General features: G+C 37.6%; 1 protein-coding gene and 1 pseudogene across 1 annotated transcript in view; both read left to right on the top strand.

The window, feature by feature from the left end:
- Positions 1-21,135, top strand: part of SPINK5 (serine peptidase inhibitor, Kazal type 5) — a 117,977-nt gene that overhangs the window by 44,890 nt on the left and 51,952 nt on the right. Inside the window, exons 12-17 of the mRNA XM_006874516.1 lie at positions 2,151-2,232; positions 5,463-5,590; positions 7,154-7,235; positions 8,058-8,185; positions 17,396-17,444; positions 19,142-19,269. Of these exons, the coding sequence (XP_006874578.1) occupies positions 2,151-2,232; positions 5,463-5,590; positions 7,154-7,235; positions 8,058-8,185; positions 17,396-17,444; positions 19,142-19,269 (597 nt within the window). The remainder of the gene's footprint in view (positions 1-2,150; positions 2,233-5,462; positions 5,591-7,153; positions 7,236-8,057; positions 8,186-17,395; positions 17,445-19,141; positions 19,270-21,135) is intronic.
- On the top strand, positions 12,899-14,139 carry LOC102823921 (annotated as a pseudogene).

Raw genomic sequence — 21,135 nt, 5'->3', positions numbered from 1 at the left:
AAAAAGGTCTTGTGCAGCAGATTTACCTAATGCAATATGTCATTTGATTTCTTGAGTGCTGCTGCCTTGAATGTTGATAGTTGATTCAAGAAGAATGAAGTCCTTAACAACTTCAATCTTTTCTCTGTTGATAAGAATGTTGTTTATTGGTCCAGTGATGAGGATTTTTGTTTTCTTTACATTGAGAGGTAATCCATACCGAAGGCTGTGCTCTTTGATCTTCATCAGTAAATGTTTTAAGTCCTCCTCTTCACTTTCAGCAAGCAAGGTTGTGTCATCTGCATATCGCAGGTTGTTATGAGTCTTACTCCAATCCTGATGCCATGTTTTTCTTCATATAACCCAGCTCCTTGGATTATTTACTGAGCATGCAGGTTGAATAAGTATGGTGAAAGCATACAATCTTGTCGCACACCTTTTTAAATTTTAAAATATTCAGTATTACCATGTTCTGTTTGAACAACTGCTTCTTGGTCCAGGTACAGATTCCTCATGAGCACAGTTAAGTGTTCCGGAATACTCATGTTGTAATATTTAGCTTTATCTTCTTAAGCTGATCTTTGAAATTTTCTGTTCAGCTTTTGAACCTCCTCATTTCTTCCATTTACTTTAGCATCTCTATGCTGGAGAGCAAGTTTCAGTGTCTCTTTTGACATCCATTTTGACCTTTTCCTTCTTTCTTGTCGTATCAGTGACTTTTTGCTTTCTTCATGTATGATGTTCTTGATCTCATCCCACAACAATTCTGGTGTTTGGTCTCTAGTGTTTAATGTATCAAGTCTTTTCTTCAGATGATCTCTAAATTCAGGTGGGATATATTCAAGGTCATATTTTGGCTCTCTGTGGACTTGTTTTCATTTTCTTCAGCTTCAGTTTGGATTTGCATATAAGTAATTGATGGTCTGTTCCACAGTCTGCCCCTGGCCTTGTTTTAACTGATGATATGGAGCTTTCCCATTGTCTCTTTCCACAGGTGTAGTCAATTTGATTTCTATGTATTCCATCTGGTGAGGTCCATGTTTATAGTTGTCTTTTATGCTGTCTAAAGAAGGTAGTTGAAACGAACAAATTGGTTTTGCACAATTCTATCATGCAATCTCCAGCATCATTTCTATCACCAAGTCCATATTTTCCAACCACTGATCCTTCCTCTTTCTCCCAACCTTTGCATTCCAATAACCAGTAATGATCAATACATCTTGATTGCATGTTTGATCAATTTCAGATTGAAGAAGTTGATAGAATTCTTGTATTTCATCCTTACTGGCTTTAGTAGTTGGTGCGTAAATTTGAATAATAGTGGTATTAACTGGGCATCCCTGTAGGCGCATGGATATTATCATATCACTTACAGCATTATACCTCATGACTAATCTGGATATGTTCTTTTTGACAATGAATGCAGCACCATTCCTCTTCAGTTTGCCATTCCATGCATAGTAAACCATCTGGTTGTCAGATTTAAAATGGCCAATACCAGTCCATTTCAGCTCACTAATGCCTAAGATATCGATGTTGATGCGTTCCATTTCATTTTTCACAACTTCCAATTTTCCTAGATTCATACTTCGTACATTTCATGTTCCGATTTTCAATGGATGTTTACAGCTGTTTCTCTTCATTTTGAGTTGTGCCCCATCAGCAAATAAGGTCCCGTGGTCTTTTCTCCCATGTACTTTACTCCATTTGCGTCATCATGGTGAACTCTACTTTGAGGACACAGTTCTTCCCCAGTCGCATTTTGAGTGCCTTCTAACCTGAGGGGCTCATTTTCTGGCACTATATCTGACAGTGTTTCTCTGCTATTCATAAGGTTTTCAGTGACTAAATATTCAGAAGTAGTTGGTCACTCTTCCTAGTTTGTCTGTCTGGAAGCTCATCTGAAAACTGTTCACTATGGGTGACCCTGCTGGTATTTAAAATACCAGTGGCATAGCAATCAGAATCACAGCAACTCACAAGCCACCACAGTAAGACAAACTGGCAGACGAGTGTTTAAGATAGATAAGTAAAAACAGAGGTGGGGTGCTTTGTTGCTTTTTACTGATGGTGTAGTGATCGAGGGGCAAAGTTTCTCTTTTTAAAGAGGGAGGACAGAGTAAAGAGTGTTTCAGTTCCAATGAATCTCTTTTGTTTTCTCTCTCATTCAGCCAAGCAGAAGCTGAAGAAAGGAGAAGGACTGAAGAAGATGCAAGAAATAAAAGAGAATCTGAAAACCCACCCTCATATGCAGTGCGTGGAATCCATCCATTTAGTCCTACTTGGCACTACAATTTCAGCACATCACAGATAATCTAATGGCTGGAATGCTATCCTGCAAAAATCCCCAGAAAATTTTAACTCTTCAATCTGTATTTGATATTGAGAGAAATGCCAAGGAGATTGACTAGCTCTTGCTACTTTAAAACTGACACTTTGTAATTTGTTGTTGCTAAGTGCCTTAGAGTTGGTTCTGACTCATAGTGACCCTTTATAGGGCTACCAAGGAGCAGCTGGTGCACTCGAACTGCCAACCTTATGATTCAAACCGACCTTGCAGTCCAGTGCATTAACCCACAGTGCTACACCAGGACTCCACACTACATAATAAAAGACCATCTAAGTTTTAGATCCAGTTCTGTCATTTACAGACTAATGGGCTTGTCATTCAAGTCTTTTTGGGCTGGTCATTAAACTGTTCTCATTCTTTGTTGTTGTTGTTGTTGTTATGTGCCATGGAGTCGGTTCCGACTCATAGTGAACCTGTATAGGGTTTCTGAGGCTGTAAATCTTTACGGGAGCAGAAAGCCTCATCTTTCTCCCATGGAACAGCTGGTAGTTTCTAACTGCTGACCCTGAGGTTCGCAGCCCAATTCATAACCACTATGCTACCAGAGCGCCTTGTTCTCATTATTAGGTCCTAATAAACTGGGCTAATAATCCTTGCCTTTCTTAGTCTAAGGGTTATTAAGAGTAACTTGCTGTTGTTGTTAAGTGTCGTTGAATCGGTTCAAGCTGATGTTGCAGTCCAGCACATTAGCCCACAGCACCACACCACGACTCCATTAGGAATAACTAAAAAATAATAAGAATGTACTTTGTAAACTTTAAAACATAGTGTGAATATACAATTTTATCAATATCCAAATGGGGGGGAAAGTTCCAAAGTCCCCACATTATAACCAAAATGATATGTAATAATTCTGAAAGCTCACTAGATTATAGGATAAATTTCAGGATTCTGAAAGTTTCATATGAGTTAAGGAAAGAATTGAAGTAGTCCTTATTCTGCATTTACAATAAATTATTTAAGAAGTACCTGCATCACCTCAGCATTATAGGAGGTCTAAAATCAGGCCTAACTCCATTTGGGTCCTGAAAAAAAATGACCTCACAGATGACCCAATGTCCAGGAAGAGCATAAGAGCACCTATGTGCAGAATGCCCCCTATCCTAGAATGACATCAAAATTGCTCACATCAACTCACACATATTTATGAAGCTTTTCCTTTAGGTAAGAATATTAGAAATGCTTTCATCAATAAGGCGCAGCTATTAGATATTGCTAACATAACAACAACAACAACAACCACTTTCCATAGAAATTCTATATGTGTGTTTTCAACACATGAGCATTTCTGAAATTTCACATATGAATTGGATAAAAATACTTTGAGTCCACAATAAAAGTATGATTTTACTTCTTAAATATTATTATATTGATTTTATAGCCTTATATCAATTATTGACACCTCTCAATTGCCGTCACCTATGGTTCAGATGTGTGCAGTGCTGTAGGATCAGCACTGGATTGCTAACAGCAAGGTCGGTGGTTCAAACCTTCCAGTCACTCCTTAGAAACCCTAAATATGGTTTCCATGAGTCAGAACTGACTCAATGACACTTAATTTAAACTTAATGGTTCAGATAAGAAGCCCTTTGATTAAACTGCCAAAGGTCAACCAAAGACTACCAAAAGGTGAGCAATTTGAACCCAGCCATTCCATGGGGCAGGGGATGAAATAATTTACTTCGGTAAAGATTTACAGTCTTGGAAACCCTGTGTTCTCCTCTACCCTGCGGAGTCACTATGAGTCAGACTGAACTCGATGGCAGTGGGTTTGTTTTTTTTTTTTTTGGTCTATGATTCAGGTAATGAACTTCTCCTAAATTTCTCCAGGGTTTTACCTTTCATCTACAGCTAGACTCCTGAATGTATCTATAATAATGTTTGTGAAAATCAGATGACACTACTATTCCACTTAAAACCCACAAATAGCTCAACTACAGGGTGAATGTCCATCTCGCTATACCTTTATCTGTTTATTTGTCTCTTCAATTCCATTCTTACCTCTGTTACACAGCTTATATTATTTTGACAATCTATTACCAAATCTATTTTCACCTAGGAAGATCCTGTTGACTCTTTAAAATCTCATCTAAATAATTCTTGCTACCTAAAATGTTCCCTGGTTTCCACAATCAGATATTGTGGTACCAGTCTCTGAAATTTCAGATTTTTTTGTACCTTTTATATTATCTAGATTTTAACAGAATTTGCTTGACTAGTCTTCTATTATATTACGACGTATGATTTTGTGTTATATATTCCTGTTGTTTAGTGAATAATAAGGTTTGTATGTTGAATTAAAGTTAACATGTGAGAGAAACACAATTAAAACCTTGTGCTCAAAGAGGCATAACATTAGTTTTTCCAATGTTGTTGTTATTGGTAAGTGCTATTGAGTCAGTTTTAGTGTGCAGCAGAATGAAATATTGCCTGGTCCTGTGCCATGTTCACAATCATAGCTGTGTTCAAGACCATCATGTAGCCATTAGGTTAATACATCTCACTGAAAGTCTTCCTCTTTAGCTGATCCTCTATATAAAGCAAGCCTGAAGTCTTTCTTCAGTGACTGATCTCTCCTGATGACTTGTCCAAAGCACATAAAGTCTTGCCATCTTTGTTCCTATAGAGGATTCTGATGGTACTTCCAAGACAGATGTGTTGATTGTCTAGAAGTTCATGGTATACTCAATATTCTTTGTCAACATCATAATTCAAAAGCTTCAGTTCTTCTTTTGTTTTTCTTGTGCATTGTTCAGCTTTTGCATGCATATGAAGCAATTGAAAATACCATAACTTAGATCAAGTGCTCCTTAGACCTCAAATTGGTATCTTTGCTTTTTAACACATTAAAGCAGTCTTTTGTCCCAGATTTGCCCAATGCAATATGTCACTTGATTTCTTGACTGCTCCACCCTTGGATGTTGATTGTGGATCCAAGTAAAATGAAACCCTTGACAACTTCAATCTTCATTGTAACTTATTAGTCCAACTATGAGGATATTTGTTTTCCTTATGTTGAGTTGTAATCCATATTGAAAGCTCAAATCTTTGATCTTGCCAATGTAGTGTTTTCTAAATTCTAATATGAAGAAGAATGAAATATATGTCTAACTTCTTTTGTTTATCTTGGAAGGAGATATGCAGTGAATACCGAAACTTTATGAGGAATGGAAAACTCCCTTGCACCAGAGAGAATGACCCCATCCAGGGCCCTGATGGGAAAATGCACGGCAACAGCTGTTCCATGTGTGAGGCCTTCTTGTAAGTGGTGCTGAAACTGGGAAAATGGGCAGGGTTTGATCTTTTCAACTTCATTTCTGTGTTTAATTATGTGATGGTCACTCAAATCAGAAAATAAAAAAAAAAAAAGAAAATATTTAGAAGAAACTATGATTGGATAAACATATAAAACCATATCCTTTGAAAATTGTTGTTGTTAAGTGCCCTTGAGGATTGATTGTTACGACTTCTTTAAATATCCAAGTAGTTTTCCTTTTAAATGTGGAAACAGGGCAGTTCTAGGCTGTTTCTATGGGTGAAAGTGAAAGCTGTGGAAAGTAGGTTCTGGCTCAATAAGGTAACTGGGAAATGGTACTTTATCACCCACTGCTGATGTAGCCAATATTCAGAGCCAGGACTCACAGCAAAGAGCAAAGTGTTTATTGAGTATTGATACCCCGGAGGACATAGAAGTGGAAAACTCCCAGATCTGTCCTCTGGAGGGAAAATGAGGGGGAGGATGTATAGGGATCTCAGGCATAGAAGAGGAGGCTAAGGAATTTCAGAAACTTCTTTGTCGCTTTTTCTCAAGTCTTGCTGAGTGTTCTGGACCTGTTGTTAGTATGGTTAGTTTTTTCATAGCAGTGGTCATCAGTGGCCTTCACAATAAATATACTGCTGTTTTCCCCTTCCAGGGATAGTCCTTAGAATGGGGATTGTTGTTATTCAGTGCTGTTGAGTCAGTTTTGACTCATATCAACCCTGTATAGGGTTTCCAAGGAGCAGCTGGTGAGTTTGAACTGCTGACCTTGCAATTCAAACCGATCTGTGTCCAGTGCTTATCCTACAGCACCACATTAGCTACTAATTAAAAGAAGACATGATTAATCTCTAAAACATAAAATTAACTATAGAGTAGTAATTGACTTTAACAGGTAGTTATGAACGAAGCTATATTTTAACTATAACTTTTATGACTGTCTGTATTTCATTTTACTTTGGCCAAGCGAAAATTTCTTGGTGCACTTAGTTTCTCACTCTCCGTTTCAATACTAGGAAGAACTTTCTACGATTTGAGGGTTTCAGAGTTGGAAAGAAACATGGGTGTCGCAGATGATTTAGGTAGAGAAGTCACTGACACAATTAATGCAAAGACTAGATAGTCATCAGTGATAATGTAACACATCGGAAGTTTAGAAGAACACCTCTTGACTAGGTTTAAATCCTTGTTGCTGTTGTTTTTAAGTGCCATCGAGCTGGTTCTGACTCATAGCAACCCTGTACAGGGTTTCTAAGGAGCAGCTAGTGGGTTTGAACTTCTGGTCTTATGGTTCACAGTCCAGTGCTGATAGTACTTATTAGCTGTGTGTCCTTGGGCAAGTTTTGCATTCTTTTTAGAATCAGTTTCCTTATCTGTAAAGTAGGGATATAGCAAAAGTTTCCGCTACAAGCAGTTGTGAAGTGTTAATAGTATGAGCACACAGCTAGGCACACAGCATGAATTTAATCAACATTAATTACAATTATTAAGTACTATTTGAAATTAGTATTAATGTAGAAATTCTATGATTCTTACTCACCTCTTTTGCGATTATTCTTGTTTAGCCAAGCAGAAGAAGAAGCAAAGAAAAAGAAGGAAATTGAATCAAGAAATAAAAGACAATCTGCGAATATAGCTTCGTTTGAGGTTAGTGAACCTTATTGAACAAGTCAGGGACATATGTGCTTGGGACTCCATAGATGATATTTAGGAAACTGATAAACTCCTTGAAGCTATTTGAAACTTCTCTATAGTTTGTGTGTTGTTTGAATGTGGATACTCAATGTGTGACTATTTCTCAGTTGAATGTCATAGTTTTTATCATTGTTGTGGTGTGTTGCCAAATTGGTTTAAAATCATAGCTACCGTTTATAGGGTTTCCAAGAGTGGCTGGTGGGTATGAACTGCTGACCTTGAAGTTAGCATTTCAGTGCTTATTCTGCAGTGCCACACAATGACTCTATTTCTTATTGACATTGTTGTTGTTAAGTGCCATCGAGTCCATTCTAACTCATAGCAACCCTGTATAGGGTTTCCAAGGAGCGACTGGTAAGTTTGAATCCATGACCTTGTGGCTCAAACTATCCTTGAGGTCCAGTGCATATTCTACAGCAGCACACCAGGACTTGCTAGTTTTTATTGTTGTTGTTGTTGTTAAGTGCCACCGAGTCAGTTCCAATTCATAGTAACCTTGTATACAGTTTCCAAGGAATGGCTGGTAAGTTTGAACCACCGATCTTACAGTTCAAACTGACCTTAAGGTCCAGTGTATTATCCTGCAGCGCCACATCAGTTTTTATTAGGTACTCAAAGATATCCATAGCTCCTCAGTTAAGAATAAATATAAAATAAACCAATTGCTGACCTCCACTTAAGAAAAAAAACAAATCCCCTAAAGTCTTCAACTAGTTTTCACAACCTGATCCAATCTAGGTTTAACACCTCCATCTTTCTTTCTCTATTTCACAGGAGTTGTGCACTGAATATCGCAAATTTATGAAGGATGGACGGCTTCTCTGCACCAGGGAGAATGACCCCATTGAAGGCCCAGATGGGAAAATGCATGGAAATACTTGCTCCATGTGTGACACCCTCTTGTGAGTTAAACACCAACTACAGTGCTTCTGAGCCAGCAGGGAGAGGGAACTGCTATGGGAAGGTTTCCAACAATGATGATTAATGCATTTTCCTTTTAAGTGTGTAACTTTCAGTTTTGAGTGTCATATTTAAAGAAATTAAAAAACAAACAAACAAAATAAAAACAACAACACCTAAGAAGCAAGTAGAGAGTTTTCAGATGATAACTAATACAGTGGTTAAAAACAAAAACAAAAAAAATTCCGAGTAATTCTTTTAGGACATTTCAGAAGACATCCAGAGAAGAGATAACTTCATGGTAATCTTGCCAAATACTTTCAATTTTCTGAAGGATTATACCTTGGATTATGAAAAGTTGATAGTTATTTTTAGATGTCCTTGAATCGGTCTAACTCACAGTGACACTTTTGTGTGCAACAGAGCAAAACACTGCCCAGGCTACTACCATCCTCATAATCTTTGCTCTATTTGGGCCTGTGGTAGAAGTCATTGTGCCAATTCATCTCACTGGTGTCTTCCTTTTTTTCATTTTCATTGATCCTCTACTTTACCAAGCATTATGTCCTTCTTCAGACATTTGTGCCTCCTGATAACATGTCCAAACTACATGACACAAAATCTTGCTATCTGCACTTCTAAGGAACGTTCAGCTATACTTTTCCCAACACAAATGTATTCATTTTTCTGCCATTCCGTGATACATTTAATATTCTTTGCCAAAACCATAATTCAGAGGCATCAATTCTTTTTTGATATTTCTTTTTCATTGTCCAGTTTTCATATGAACAAGAAGGAATTGAGAATATCATAGTTTGAGTCAGGAGCACTTTGTTGTTGTTCATTAACTCCCATTGAATTGGTTCTGATTCATAACAGCCCTGTATAGGGTTTCTGAGGAGTGGCTAGTGGGTTTGAACAATTGACCCTGCAGTTCAAAATGACCTGTTGTCCAGTGCTTTTCCTACAGCCCCACATAAAATATTAGTATGATACATGGAAAAATGTATGGGATTTTTTCCAGTTCACTATCTTTCTTCTTGATGTGGTGCTGTTGCTGTAGTATCAGCACTGGGCTACTAACCATGAGGCTGGCAGTTCAAACCTACTAGCCACTCCTTGGAAACCTTATACAGGGTTGCTATGAATCATAACTGACTTGACAGCATTTAACAACAACAATAACCTTTCTTCTTACTCATCTATGTTACCTCAAGAATAGAATTAGAGTGAGCAAGAGATACAGGAAGACAGATTTGAGTTCCACATGAAGATAAACTTTGTAATAGAATAGAGACAGACAGCTTCAAGAGTGATGATTTTGTTCCATAGCAGTTGTTGTTAGGTGTGTTGAATTGGCTCCAACTCATAGTGACCCTGTGCCCAACAGAACGAACACTGCCCGGTATTGCCCCATCCTCAGAATTGTTGCTATGCTTGAGCCCATTGTTGCTTCCACTGTGCCAATCCATCTTGTTGAGGTTCTTCCTCTTTTTCACTGACCTTCCACTCTATCAACCATGATGACCTTCTCTAGGGACTGGTCCCTCCTGATCCATAGAAGTTAGGTGCCCATTTATAGGGGACTCAAAATCTGACTTTAGGATAGGTATGATATGTCTTCTCACATAAGAGGTGATGATTTTTCTGGTGTCTTTTGATCATTGACACAGAACTATTCTAATTTATTTTCTATATGCTGAGAATGTATGAAAGGGTTCAGTTATTCAATCTTTTCTGACAGATAGCAATATAATTCAGCAGAGTTTCTTATAGAATTTGAGCCATGGAAGTATTAAAATGCTATTTTATTAACGTCACGATTATAGCAATATAATAATTGTAACAAAAATTTTAAATAATCCAGTTATTGTCCAGTACTTTTTAAGAGCTTTGCTCTTATTTCTTTCATTCTTCACAATAAACATATGGAGTAGGCTCTATGTTACCTCAAGTCACAGAGGGAAAAAAACAAAACAAAACTAAGAACTAGAGACAATGAGAATGATATGGAAATGTCAGTCCAAGATACATACCATAAGGATAAAGAAAATCATGTTTCTCACTCTAGGTGTTGTTGTTAAGTGCTGTGGATTCAGTGCTGACTCATAGGACCCTGTACTGGGTTTCAGAGGAGTGGCTAGTGGTTTTGAACAATCAACCTTGTGGTTCAAATTGACCTTTTGGTCCAGTGCATTATCCTGCAGTGCCACACTAAAACTCCAAGGTGTAGGCAGCACATAATAATTTATCAAGGCCTTTCTGGATTTCTCTTAGTGCTTTCTGCCTGTATTTGAGACTTGCGTTTGTCTTTTTTTCTTCACCTTTATATGAATCCTGGTGTGGTGCTGTAGGATAAGAATGGGACTACCAACCTCAAGCTCAGCAGTTCAAACCCACCAGCTACTCTCAGAAATCCTATACAGTTTCACTATGAGTCAGAATTAACTTGAAGTCACTTCACAGCATTACATGAATCTTTCAGTCAAAGAAAATAATTCTACCACCTAGTGGTCAACTCTACTCCTCTTTAGATAATTCCCCATGTGAGAAGAAAATGCTGGTTAGATTTTTTAATCATTGTAGATTTGTGGTAAGGTTTAAGTCAGTATTAATGTTAAAAAGAAAAAGAAAAGAAAAGGAAAGAAAGTAAAACTTGCTTGTTTTGGAGTTTTTTCAGTAAGTTTCTCCTATCATTATAATAATAATTTTTTCAGAAAGAAAGTTTGTTGCCTCATAGTTTATGGAGATGTTAGAATCAGTCTTCCCTTCTCAAGAGTCTCACACTCTGACATGGAATTACTCCACATTACTTGAAAATAGTCAAGTCAATGAACAGTCAACGTATGAGTGCTAAGGATGTACTCTATCTATTTTATTAATATCCTTTTTCTTCCTTTTTCTGTTCCTTATAGTCAAGAGAAAGAAAGAACAAGAAAATCTTTTTACTGAAATTTAATTTGATTAATGAGCAAGGAGATTAGGACTCTTGGTGTGATGCTGTAGGATAAGCACTATTAACTGTGAGGTCGGTGGTTCAAATCCACATTGATTCTTGGAATCCCTATACAGGGTCACTGTGAGTCAGAACTGACTCCACAAATCTTAACAACAAGAAACGTTTTTAAAAACTGTTTAATGCTTTTTATAGAATGTGATTGATTTTTGTGTGTTATAGTCTAGTTATGGCCCAGTCCACTAAACTCTATTTACAAGATGGTTTATGTTAACGATCACTCTCACTTATTTCTTTGAGATGTCTGTTTCGGGAAAGTATGCCTTCCTTAATGATGACAGTGGTGATGATATTAATCACATATCACTTTTGTCAATCACTTTAATGTGTGATAGATTCTATTTCAATCCTTTTACATGTATCAACCCATTTAATGCTCACACCTATCTTATGAGAAAGATACCCTTATTACCTTTCCTCTGCTTTTCCCCTACCCACAATGAAGAAACCAAGGCACAAAAATTATAAGGCACTTGTTTGTGTTCCTTATCTAATCCAATTCCAGAGTCTGTCCTCTAAACTATTGTTATACTGCCCCCCAGAGACCAAATATGTTCACTGTATAAGAAGTTATTACAGGTGTAAATATATAAATATATGTAGTTGTTATGTGCCGTGGAGTCAACTCCAACTCATAGTGACCCTGAAGAGGGTTTCTGAGGATTTGTAGGAGTAGAAAACCTCATCTTTCTCCGGAGGAACGGCTCGTAGTTTCGAACTGCTGACCTTGAGGATGGCAGCCTGATTTGTAACTACTATGCTACAGGAGCTTCTTCTCATATGGATGCGAAAGCTGGACAGTGAATAAGGAAGATTGCAGAAGAATTGATGCCTTTGAATTATGGTGTTGGAGAAGAATACTAAAAGTGCCATGGACTGCCAAAAGAAGCAATAGATCTGTTTTGGAAGAAGTGCAGCCAGAGTGCTCCTTGGAGGCCGAGATGGCTAAGCTCCGTCTCTCATACTTTGGACATATTGTCAGGAGGGAACAGTCGCTGGAGAAGGATATCATGCTTGGTAAGATGGAGGGTCAGAGAAAAAGAGGAAGACCATCAATGAGATGGATCGGCCAGGTGGCAGCATTGATGGACTCAAGTGTGGCAGCGGTAGTGAGGTTGGCTCAGGATCAGACATTTTTTTGTTCTGCTGTGCATGGGGTCACTATGAGTCGGTTCTGACTCGATGGCACCTGACAACAACAATGCTACAGGAGCTCCTTTTAAGAAAGTATTATTGCAGTACAGAACAGAAATGTCAAACGGCAACTCAAGAAGACAAAATCAAGTATTTTAATGAAATATGCAAAGACCTGGAATTAGAAAACCAAAAAGAAAGAATATGCTCAATATTTCTAAAGTTGAACGAACTGAAGAAAAAATTCAATCCTCGACCTTCAATATTGAAGGATTCTATGGCCAAAATGGAGTCCTGGAGTGGCACTTCATGATAATGCACTGGACCTCAAGGTCTGTTTGAACCCCAAGGTCAGTGTTTCAAACCCACCAGCTGCTCCTCAGAAACCACAAACAGGATCATCATGAGTTGGAACCAACTCGACCGTGACAGTACTTAACAACATCAACATAGGCACAATATTGAATGATGGAGAAAGTATCAAAAGAAGATGGAAGGGGAAAGCACGTGCAAGCGGGTTTAACACAGGGGAGGTTGCAAATTTACTGTCTTTGAGTCCTTGGGGATGTGCAGACGGAAAGAATGCGGATGCTGCAGAGGAGCAGAAACCGCAGGAGATATTGGAGAGCAGCAACTCGAGTGTCAGACATAGATGGGGAACACAGAAGAGGAAAAGTATGCAGACTTGGTGGCCGAGGCTGAGACCGTGGCCACCAGCTGGATGCTAGATTTCCTCTCCCTCCCTCTTAGCCGTGCTTTCGTCGAGGGCTGCTCCGTGGACGTCCACCAGAGCCGCGACAGCACCGAGGCTATTATTCTTGGATTGGCCAGTCTAACTGCTTAGCAATTGAGAACTATATACATATGTCAGTTTTTGACAAGAATTGCAGCAGGAAAATCCTGTGACACGCAGTTTGAAAGTGACGAGCGAATAACATCCTTGGAATCAGCCCTGGTTATTTGGGAGTCAATTGAACATGACAAACTTCATGAAGAAATACAGAATCTAATTAAAATTCAGGCAATAGCTGTTTGTATGGAAAATTGTAATTTTAAGGAAGCAAAAGAAGTCTTTGAAAGAATATTTGATGATCTAAATTCTTGTCACCTTTAAAAAGAAAATTGTTGGCGATAATCTCTCAGAAAGATGCCTTCCATTCTACTTTTCAACACTTCAGCTACAACCACATGATGGAAAAAATAAAGAGTTATGTGAATTATGTGCTAAATGAAAAATCATCAACTTTTTAAATATAGGCAGCTGCAAAAGTTGTGAAACGTAAAAGAACAAGAAGACTAACGTCTCAAGATAAACCTAACAGCAATGATATTGAAATGGAAACTCAAGTTAATTTGGATATACTAGAATGTGTTAGTGACAAACAGTCTGCAGTAACTGATTCCTCAGAGCGTACGTACGGGATCTGTATTGAGGTCTCATAAGAATCTCTTTTTATCTAAGTTTGACCATGGAAGCCAACTACAAGATCTTAATAAGAAAGAGAAAAGAATGGAAACTGTTCAAAGTGGAAGACAGAAAGTGAAAATACGCAGATCAAGTGAATTCAAGAAAGGGAATTATAAAATCAGCCAGTAACTTCTGACAAATATTGTGTTAGGTAAAAACAGGCCTGGCTTTGGGAAGAAGACAAGAACCTGAGAAGTGGTATGAGGAAATACGGAGAGGGAAACTGGACTGAAATACTATGATATTATAAATTCAACAACCGAACAGGTATCATACTAAACGACAGATGGAGAATGATGAAGAAACTGAAACTGATTTGCTCAGACAGTGAAGACTAAATATGTTGGTAAAGGCATTTTTATAGTATTTTTCTGTGAAACAAAGTCATTTAATTCATTTAAGGATTGCGCTATAACAGTAAAATTATATGCCACCATTGTATTCTTAAGAATTTTTTTTCATTTGATGACATGTAAAATTATTGAACCCTTGCATCATTGAACTTTCATTCTCAAATCCTCCAATATAGTCCAATATAGTAGAAAACCTGACAAGAGCAAAAAAAAAAACTCTTTTTATTAACCTATTCTGTTTCTGTAGACTGACCTCAGCCCCATAGCACACACATAAAAATGGACTTTTCCAATCACTGGAGAATAATAAGCCTTTGACACAGAGGTCACAGCTTGATTTATGGTCTTAGTATGCTACTTAATTACCAAGACATTTGTTTGTTGTTGTTGTTGTTAGGTGCCATTGAGTCGGTACCAACCCATACTGACCTTATGCACAGCAGAATGAAACATTGCCTGACCCTGAGCCAACCTCATTATTGTTGCCACACTTGAATCCATCGATGATGCCCCTTGGCCAATCCATCTCATTGGGGGGGGGTCTTCCTCTCTTTCTCTGACATTCCACCTTACCGAACATGATCTCCTTCTCCAGCTACTGGTCCCTCCTGACAATATGTCCAAAGTATAAGAGACAAAATTTGGCCATCTTGGCCTCCAAGGAGTGCTCTGGCTGCTCTTCTTCCAAAATGGATCTGTTGGTTCTTTTGGCATCCCATGGCACTTTCAATATTCTTCTCCAACACCGTAACTCAAAAGCATCAATTCTTCTACAGTCTTCCTTATTCACTGTCCAGCTTTTGCATATATATGAGGTTATTGAAAATACCATGGCTTGGGTCAGGCACACCTTAGTCCTCAAGCTGACATCTTTGCTCTTCAACACTTTAAAAAGGTCTTGTGCAGCAGATTTTCCTAGTGCAATGCATCATTTGATTTTTTGACTGCTGCTTCCATGAGTGTTGATAGTTGATCCAAGAAGAATGAAGTCCTTGACAACTTCAGTCTTTTCTCCGTTGATAAGAATGTTGTTTATTGATTCAGTGGTGAGGATTTTTGTTTTCTTGACATTGAGATGTAATCCATACCAAAGGCTGTGCTCTTTGATCTTCATAAGTAAATGTTTTAAGTCCTTTTGACTTTCAGCAAGCAAGATTGTATCATCTACATATTGCAGATTGTTAATGAGTCTTCCTCCAATCCTGATGCCACATTTTTCTTCATAGAACCCAACTTCTCGGATGATTTGCTCAGCATACAGGTTGAATAAGTATGGTGAAAGAATACAACCTTGTTGCACACCTTTCTTAATTTTAAAACATTCAGTGTTCCCATGTTCTGTTAGAACAACTACCTCTTGGTCCTGGTACAGATTCCTCATGAGCACAATTAAGTGCTCTGGAATACTCATACTTCACAATGTTGTCCATAGTTTGTCATGATCAACCATAGAATGATAAATATACAACTTAATATGGTAGTTATTACATACCTCAGTTTTCATACAAAGAAAAAATTGAAAATATTAACCTATTGGACAAAATTTGTATTATTAGCAACACTAGTTTCATGCCATATTTTGTATATTTGACTTTTGTTCAGTGTTCAAAGCTTTACAAAAATCGTTTAAAATAAAACTGCTTTGTAACTCTTGAAGACAGCTACCTGGCTAATTGATTGTAAGGAATCCGTATTTGTTTCCTTTTCAAAGAGAGGAGATACAATAGAATGCAGAAATCATTGGACAATATCATTAATTACACATGCAAGAAAGTTTTTGCTAAAGATCAAAAATAGCTGCAACAGTACATTGATAGGGAACTGCCAGAGGTTCAAGCTGGTTTTAGATGAGAACGTGGAACAAGGGACATCACTGTTGAAGTCAGATGGATCTTCACTAAAAGCAGAGAATACCATAAAAATGTTTACCTGTGCTTTATTAACTATTCAAAGGCTTTCAATTGTGTGAATTATCACAAGCTATTGATAGCATTGCAAAGAATTGGATATTCCAAAATATGTATGCTCATGAGGAACCTGTATATAGACCAAAAGTCAGTCATTTGAACAAAACAAGGGGACATTGAATGGATTAAAATTAAGAAAAGTGTGTGCCGGGGATGTATTCTTTCATCATGCTTATTTAATCTGTGTACTGAACAAATAATCTGACAAGCTGGATTATATGAAGAAGATTGTGACATCAGGATTAGAAGAAGATTCCTTAACAACTTTCAATATGTAGATGATACAATCTGGCTTGCTGAAAGTGAAGAGACTTAAAATATTTACTGATATAGATCTATGACCACATCCTTCACTGTGGATTTCAGCAAAGAAAGTAAAAGTCCTTACAATGGGACCAACAAATAGCATCATGATAAATGGAGAAAACGATTGAAGATGTCAAAGACTTTCTTGTGCTTGGATCCACTATCAACACAAATGGAAGCAGCAGTCAAGAAATCAAACAACATATTGCACTAGGCAAATCTGCCGTACAAGATCTCTATACAGTTTTCAAGAGCAAAGATGTGTTTAAGGAATAAGGTGTGCATGACCAAAAACATTGTATTTTCAATAGCCTTATATCCATGTGAAAGTTGGGACAATGAGTAATGAAGACCATAGAAGAATTGATTCATTTGAATCATGGTGTTTGAGAAGAATACTGAAAGTACCATGAACTACCAGAAGAACAAACAAATCTCTCTAAGAATACGTTTAGCCAGAATCCTCTTGGGAAGCCAGGATGAGGAGACTTCATCTCTCATACTTAGGACATGTTATTAGGAGGAATCAGTCCCTAGAGAAAGACATCTTGCTAGGTAAAATAGTAGATCATAGGAAAAGAGGAAGACTGCAAGGTGATGAATTGGCACTGTGGTGGCAGCAATGGGTTCAGGGGTAATAACAATTGTGAGGACTGGGCAGTGTTTTGCTCTGTTGTGCGTAGGTCCACTATGAATCAGAGCTAATGTGCAATGGCTCCTAACAACAAGAGATGCTGAAATGTTAAATAGGTTTACTGATTAAGGAATTTACTTTTGTATGCCAGGCTCTTGAGGTGGGTGCTTAATTTTAGTTTATCACCCAATAAAATGACAAACACCTATGGGCAGATCTTTGAGATTGCTTGATAATAGTCAATGAGATAAATAATCAACCTTTGAATGTCAAGGATGTACTTACTCCACTAAGATCGATTTCTTCCTTTTTCCCTCCTTCCCCATTCTTATAGTCAACAACAAGAAAGAGCAAGAACAAAGGCTAAAAGAGAAGCTACAAAGGTAATTTCCCCAGAGATGCTAATGCTATGCCCTGTCATTTTTCTATACAAACGCATTCTTTAGAGTTCACAATTACAAGTGTTATTTTGCTCATTTTTCATGCCTGAGATAAATAATAAAAATATACTTTGTAATCTGAAAAAAAATTATCTGGATTAGAATTTTCCAGAGTGCCACCTTTATTTTATAATTTTTCAAATTTTCAGACAAATTTAATAAAAATGAAGTGTTAACTTTGTAAGTATATTTCCCATGTTTAGTTTTTCTGAAATTTGTTTTATTCCAATTATTAATATTATTTTTTGCAGTTTCCTAATTTAACTTTATGCCAATAACACCTCTATCATTTCAAATAGAGTACACAATTGCTATTATTCACATTAATGTAATTTTTTAAATTCACATATATTATCATATTTGATCTTTGTTACCATTATAGAGAAAGATATAGTTTTCTCACATCCAATTAACATAGTAAGAAAGTCTTCTGATGTTTAAACTTTGTTTCACCCCCCAATTTCCTGGTTGTTGTTGTTGTTGTTGTTGTTGTTAAGTGCTGTTATTGTTGTTAAATAGGTTCCAACCTCCAGTGACCCTGTATAGGGTTTTCAAGCAGCACCTGGTGAGCTTAAACTGCCGACCTTGTGGTTCAAACTGACTTTGCAGTTCAGTGTATTAACCCACAGCACCAAACCAGAACTCCAATGTCCTGGAAGCATAGTGAATTATGAGCTGGACTGCTAACCACAAGACCATCAATTAGTATCTATCATCTTCTCCTTGGGAGAAAGATGAGGATTTTCTGCTTCCATAAAGATTTGCAGCCTTAAAAACCCTATGAAATGCTGCTATCAGTTGAAACCTACTTGGTGGCACACAACCACCACCACCATGCTTTTGAAATTTTACAGGTTGCCCAGCAAAGTCTGTGTGTAAATGCTGGGTTACTCTCATGAGATTTCTATATACAGGTTTTATAATTTTTAAAAAGCAAACTTGATTGCATTTTTGGTGAAGGTTTACAAGATTTTATTTATTTATTTTATTTCCTAACAACAGCAGAAAGTACAAACCTATCATTATTTGGAATAAGTTGACATAGTTAAAAAGTTTGTCTTTAATCGACTTTACTTTCTTAATAACTTTTCCTGTAAGTTGGCACCATTTAAATGCTTAATTACTATTATTATTGGTGATTTAGAACTGAAAATTTATTTTATCCATCATACCTGGTCAGTTGCCAAGTTCTTTTAGGTTTTCTAAGTGGTCCCAGAAGATTCCTCAACATCACTCCTATTGCTACTCCCTTGATTAAAAGCCAGCAACAATCCCCATCCCTGGATTTTAACAACACATTCATAGAAAGGTGTCAGTTTCTCCAGGGACAATACTTGTTTCTGCCTCCATCTTGTTCTTCTCATATTCTTAAGAACAAACCACCACAACAAAACTGTAATATTTCATACCCTGTAAGAGGAGTCCTGGTGTGGTGCTGTGGGTTAATGCGCCAGACTGCAAAGCCATTTGAACTGCAAGGTAGGCAGTTCAAGCTCACCAGTTTCTCCTCAGAAACCCTATACAGGGTTGCTATGGGTCAGAATCGACTCGATGGCACTTAACAACAACAACAACAACAAGAGGAAAAGATGCCGGAAAGATAGAAACTAATTCTGAGACAATATGTTCTTATTTTCAAGGAACTCTGCAGTGAATTTCGGGACCAAGTGAGATACGGAATGCTCATATGTACTAGAGAGAATGATCCTGTTCGTGGCCCAGATGGAAAAATTCATGGGAACAAGTGTGCCATGTGTGCAAGCGTGTTGTGAGTATCTGTTCTCTTCTCTCTCGCTAAATATCTTTATTGCTGATCATTCCAGAGCCTTAGATTCCTCCAGAAATGTGTAGCATACCTATCATGGATTTATGTTAGGTAATTTAAAAGTCACTTGGCAAGACCTGAAGTAATATTTAATCACATACTGAGAATATTACTACCTACATAATTCTTTCTGTTTTCAAATTATGCTAAGGAGAAGGTCTCAATTTAGTTCTTGATGTTTGATGTTTGATGATAAGGATTGGATGATCTTTATGGTATCCTTCTTATCCCTGACATTTTATGATTCTATGAGTATGGTCAGATATGGGATATCTATAGTAAAGACCAAATAATTTGCATCCATAAAGATATCAGTGTAGGAAATTCTATGGGGAAATTCTGCTCTATCCTATACGGTCTCTATGAGTCAGAATCAACTTGTTGACACCTAACATTTATATATATTTGGAATCCTGGTATGGTGCTGTAGGATAAGCACTGGACTGCTAACTGCTAGGTAGGTGGTACAAACTTACCAGTCATGCCTTGGAAACCCTGTACAGGGTGGCTATGAGTTGGAACCAATTCAACAGCACTCAATAACAGCAATGTATATAGAGCCCGGTGGCCCCATACAATAAGTATTGGATGGTGAATCACAAGGTCCAATGTTCCAGCTCACCTAGCATTCCACAGGATAAAGGTGACATGTTCTGCTCCTGCAATGATTTAAAACCTCAGAAACCCTATACAGGGCCACTGTGAGTCAGAACTGGATCAATGACACTTAACAAATCTTTGGTGTTAAGTTCCTTTGAGTACCTTCTGTGTCAGAGAGACCATTTATAGGTTTTCCAGGAAGTGGCTTGTGGGTTTGAACAACCATCGTATTCAAACTAACCTTGCATTCCAGTGCTTCTCTTACATAGAAAACACCAGGACTCTCATACAGAACCACACCAGGATAAGTACTGGACATGAAGGCCAATTTGAACTGCAAGGTTGGCAGTTCAAATTCATCAGTTGCTCCTCATATATACAGGATTGCTCTGAGTTGGAACTGACTTGACAGCACTTAACAACAAATATACACATGGAATCTGAACCACAAGGTCAATTTGAACCACAGGGTTGGTGGTTCAAACTCACCCAGCCGCTCCTATGAGGAGGGTCACTATGAGTTGGAATCCAATTGAAGGTACTTAAATAACTTAATGTATATAAAGCCTCATCGTTCTCACAACAACCACCACCATATATTGTTATTGCTGTTGTTGTTAGGTGCTATAGAGTTGGTTATGATGCATGGTGACCCCGTATAGGGTTTCCAAGGAGCAACTGGTGGGTTCCAGCCAGATTCAGAGGAGGACATGGAATGAAGGACATAATTGCTGACATCTGATAGACCTTGGCTGATAGCAGAGAATACCAGAAATATGTTTACCTGTGCTTTATTGACTAGGCAAACGCTTTAGCTTGTGTGGCTCATGATTCCTTGGTTGCTAATTTCATTCAAGACTTAAAATACTTACTGATGAAGATCAAAGACCACAGCATTCAGTATGGGTTGCACCTCAATGTAAAGAAAACAGAAACCGTCACCACTGGACCAATAAATAACATTAATATAAATGGAGAAAAGACTGAAGTGGTCAAAGACTTCATTTTGTTCGGATCAAGTATCAACACTCAGAATCAGCAATCAAGAAACCAAATGACATATTGCATTAGGCAACTCTGTTGCACAAGACCTCTTTAAAATATTCAAGTACAGAGATGTCAGTTAGAAGACTAAGGTGTGCCTGACCCAAACTATGGTATTTTCAATAACATCATATTCATGTAAAAGTTGAACAGTTAATAAAGATC

The sequence above is a fragment of the Chrysochloris asiatica genome, unplaced genomic scaffold (genome assembly GCF_000296735.1).
Source record: "Chrysochloris asiatica unplaced genomic scaffold, ChrAsi1.0 scaffold00280, whole genome shotgun sequence".
Classification (NCBI taxonomy): domain Eukaryota; kingdom Metazoa; phylum Chordata; class Mammalia; order Afrosoricida; family Chrysochloridae; genus Chrysochloris; species Chrysochloris asiatica.
The sequence above is the reverse complement of the archived record's forward strand: the minus strand, read 5'-3'. Positions and strand labels throughout refer to the sequence as shown.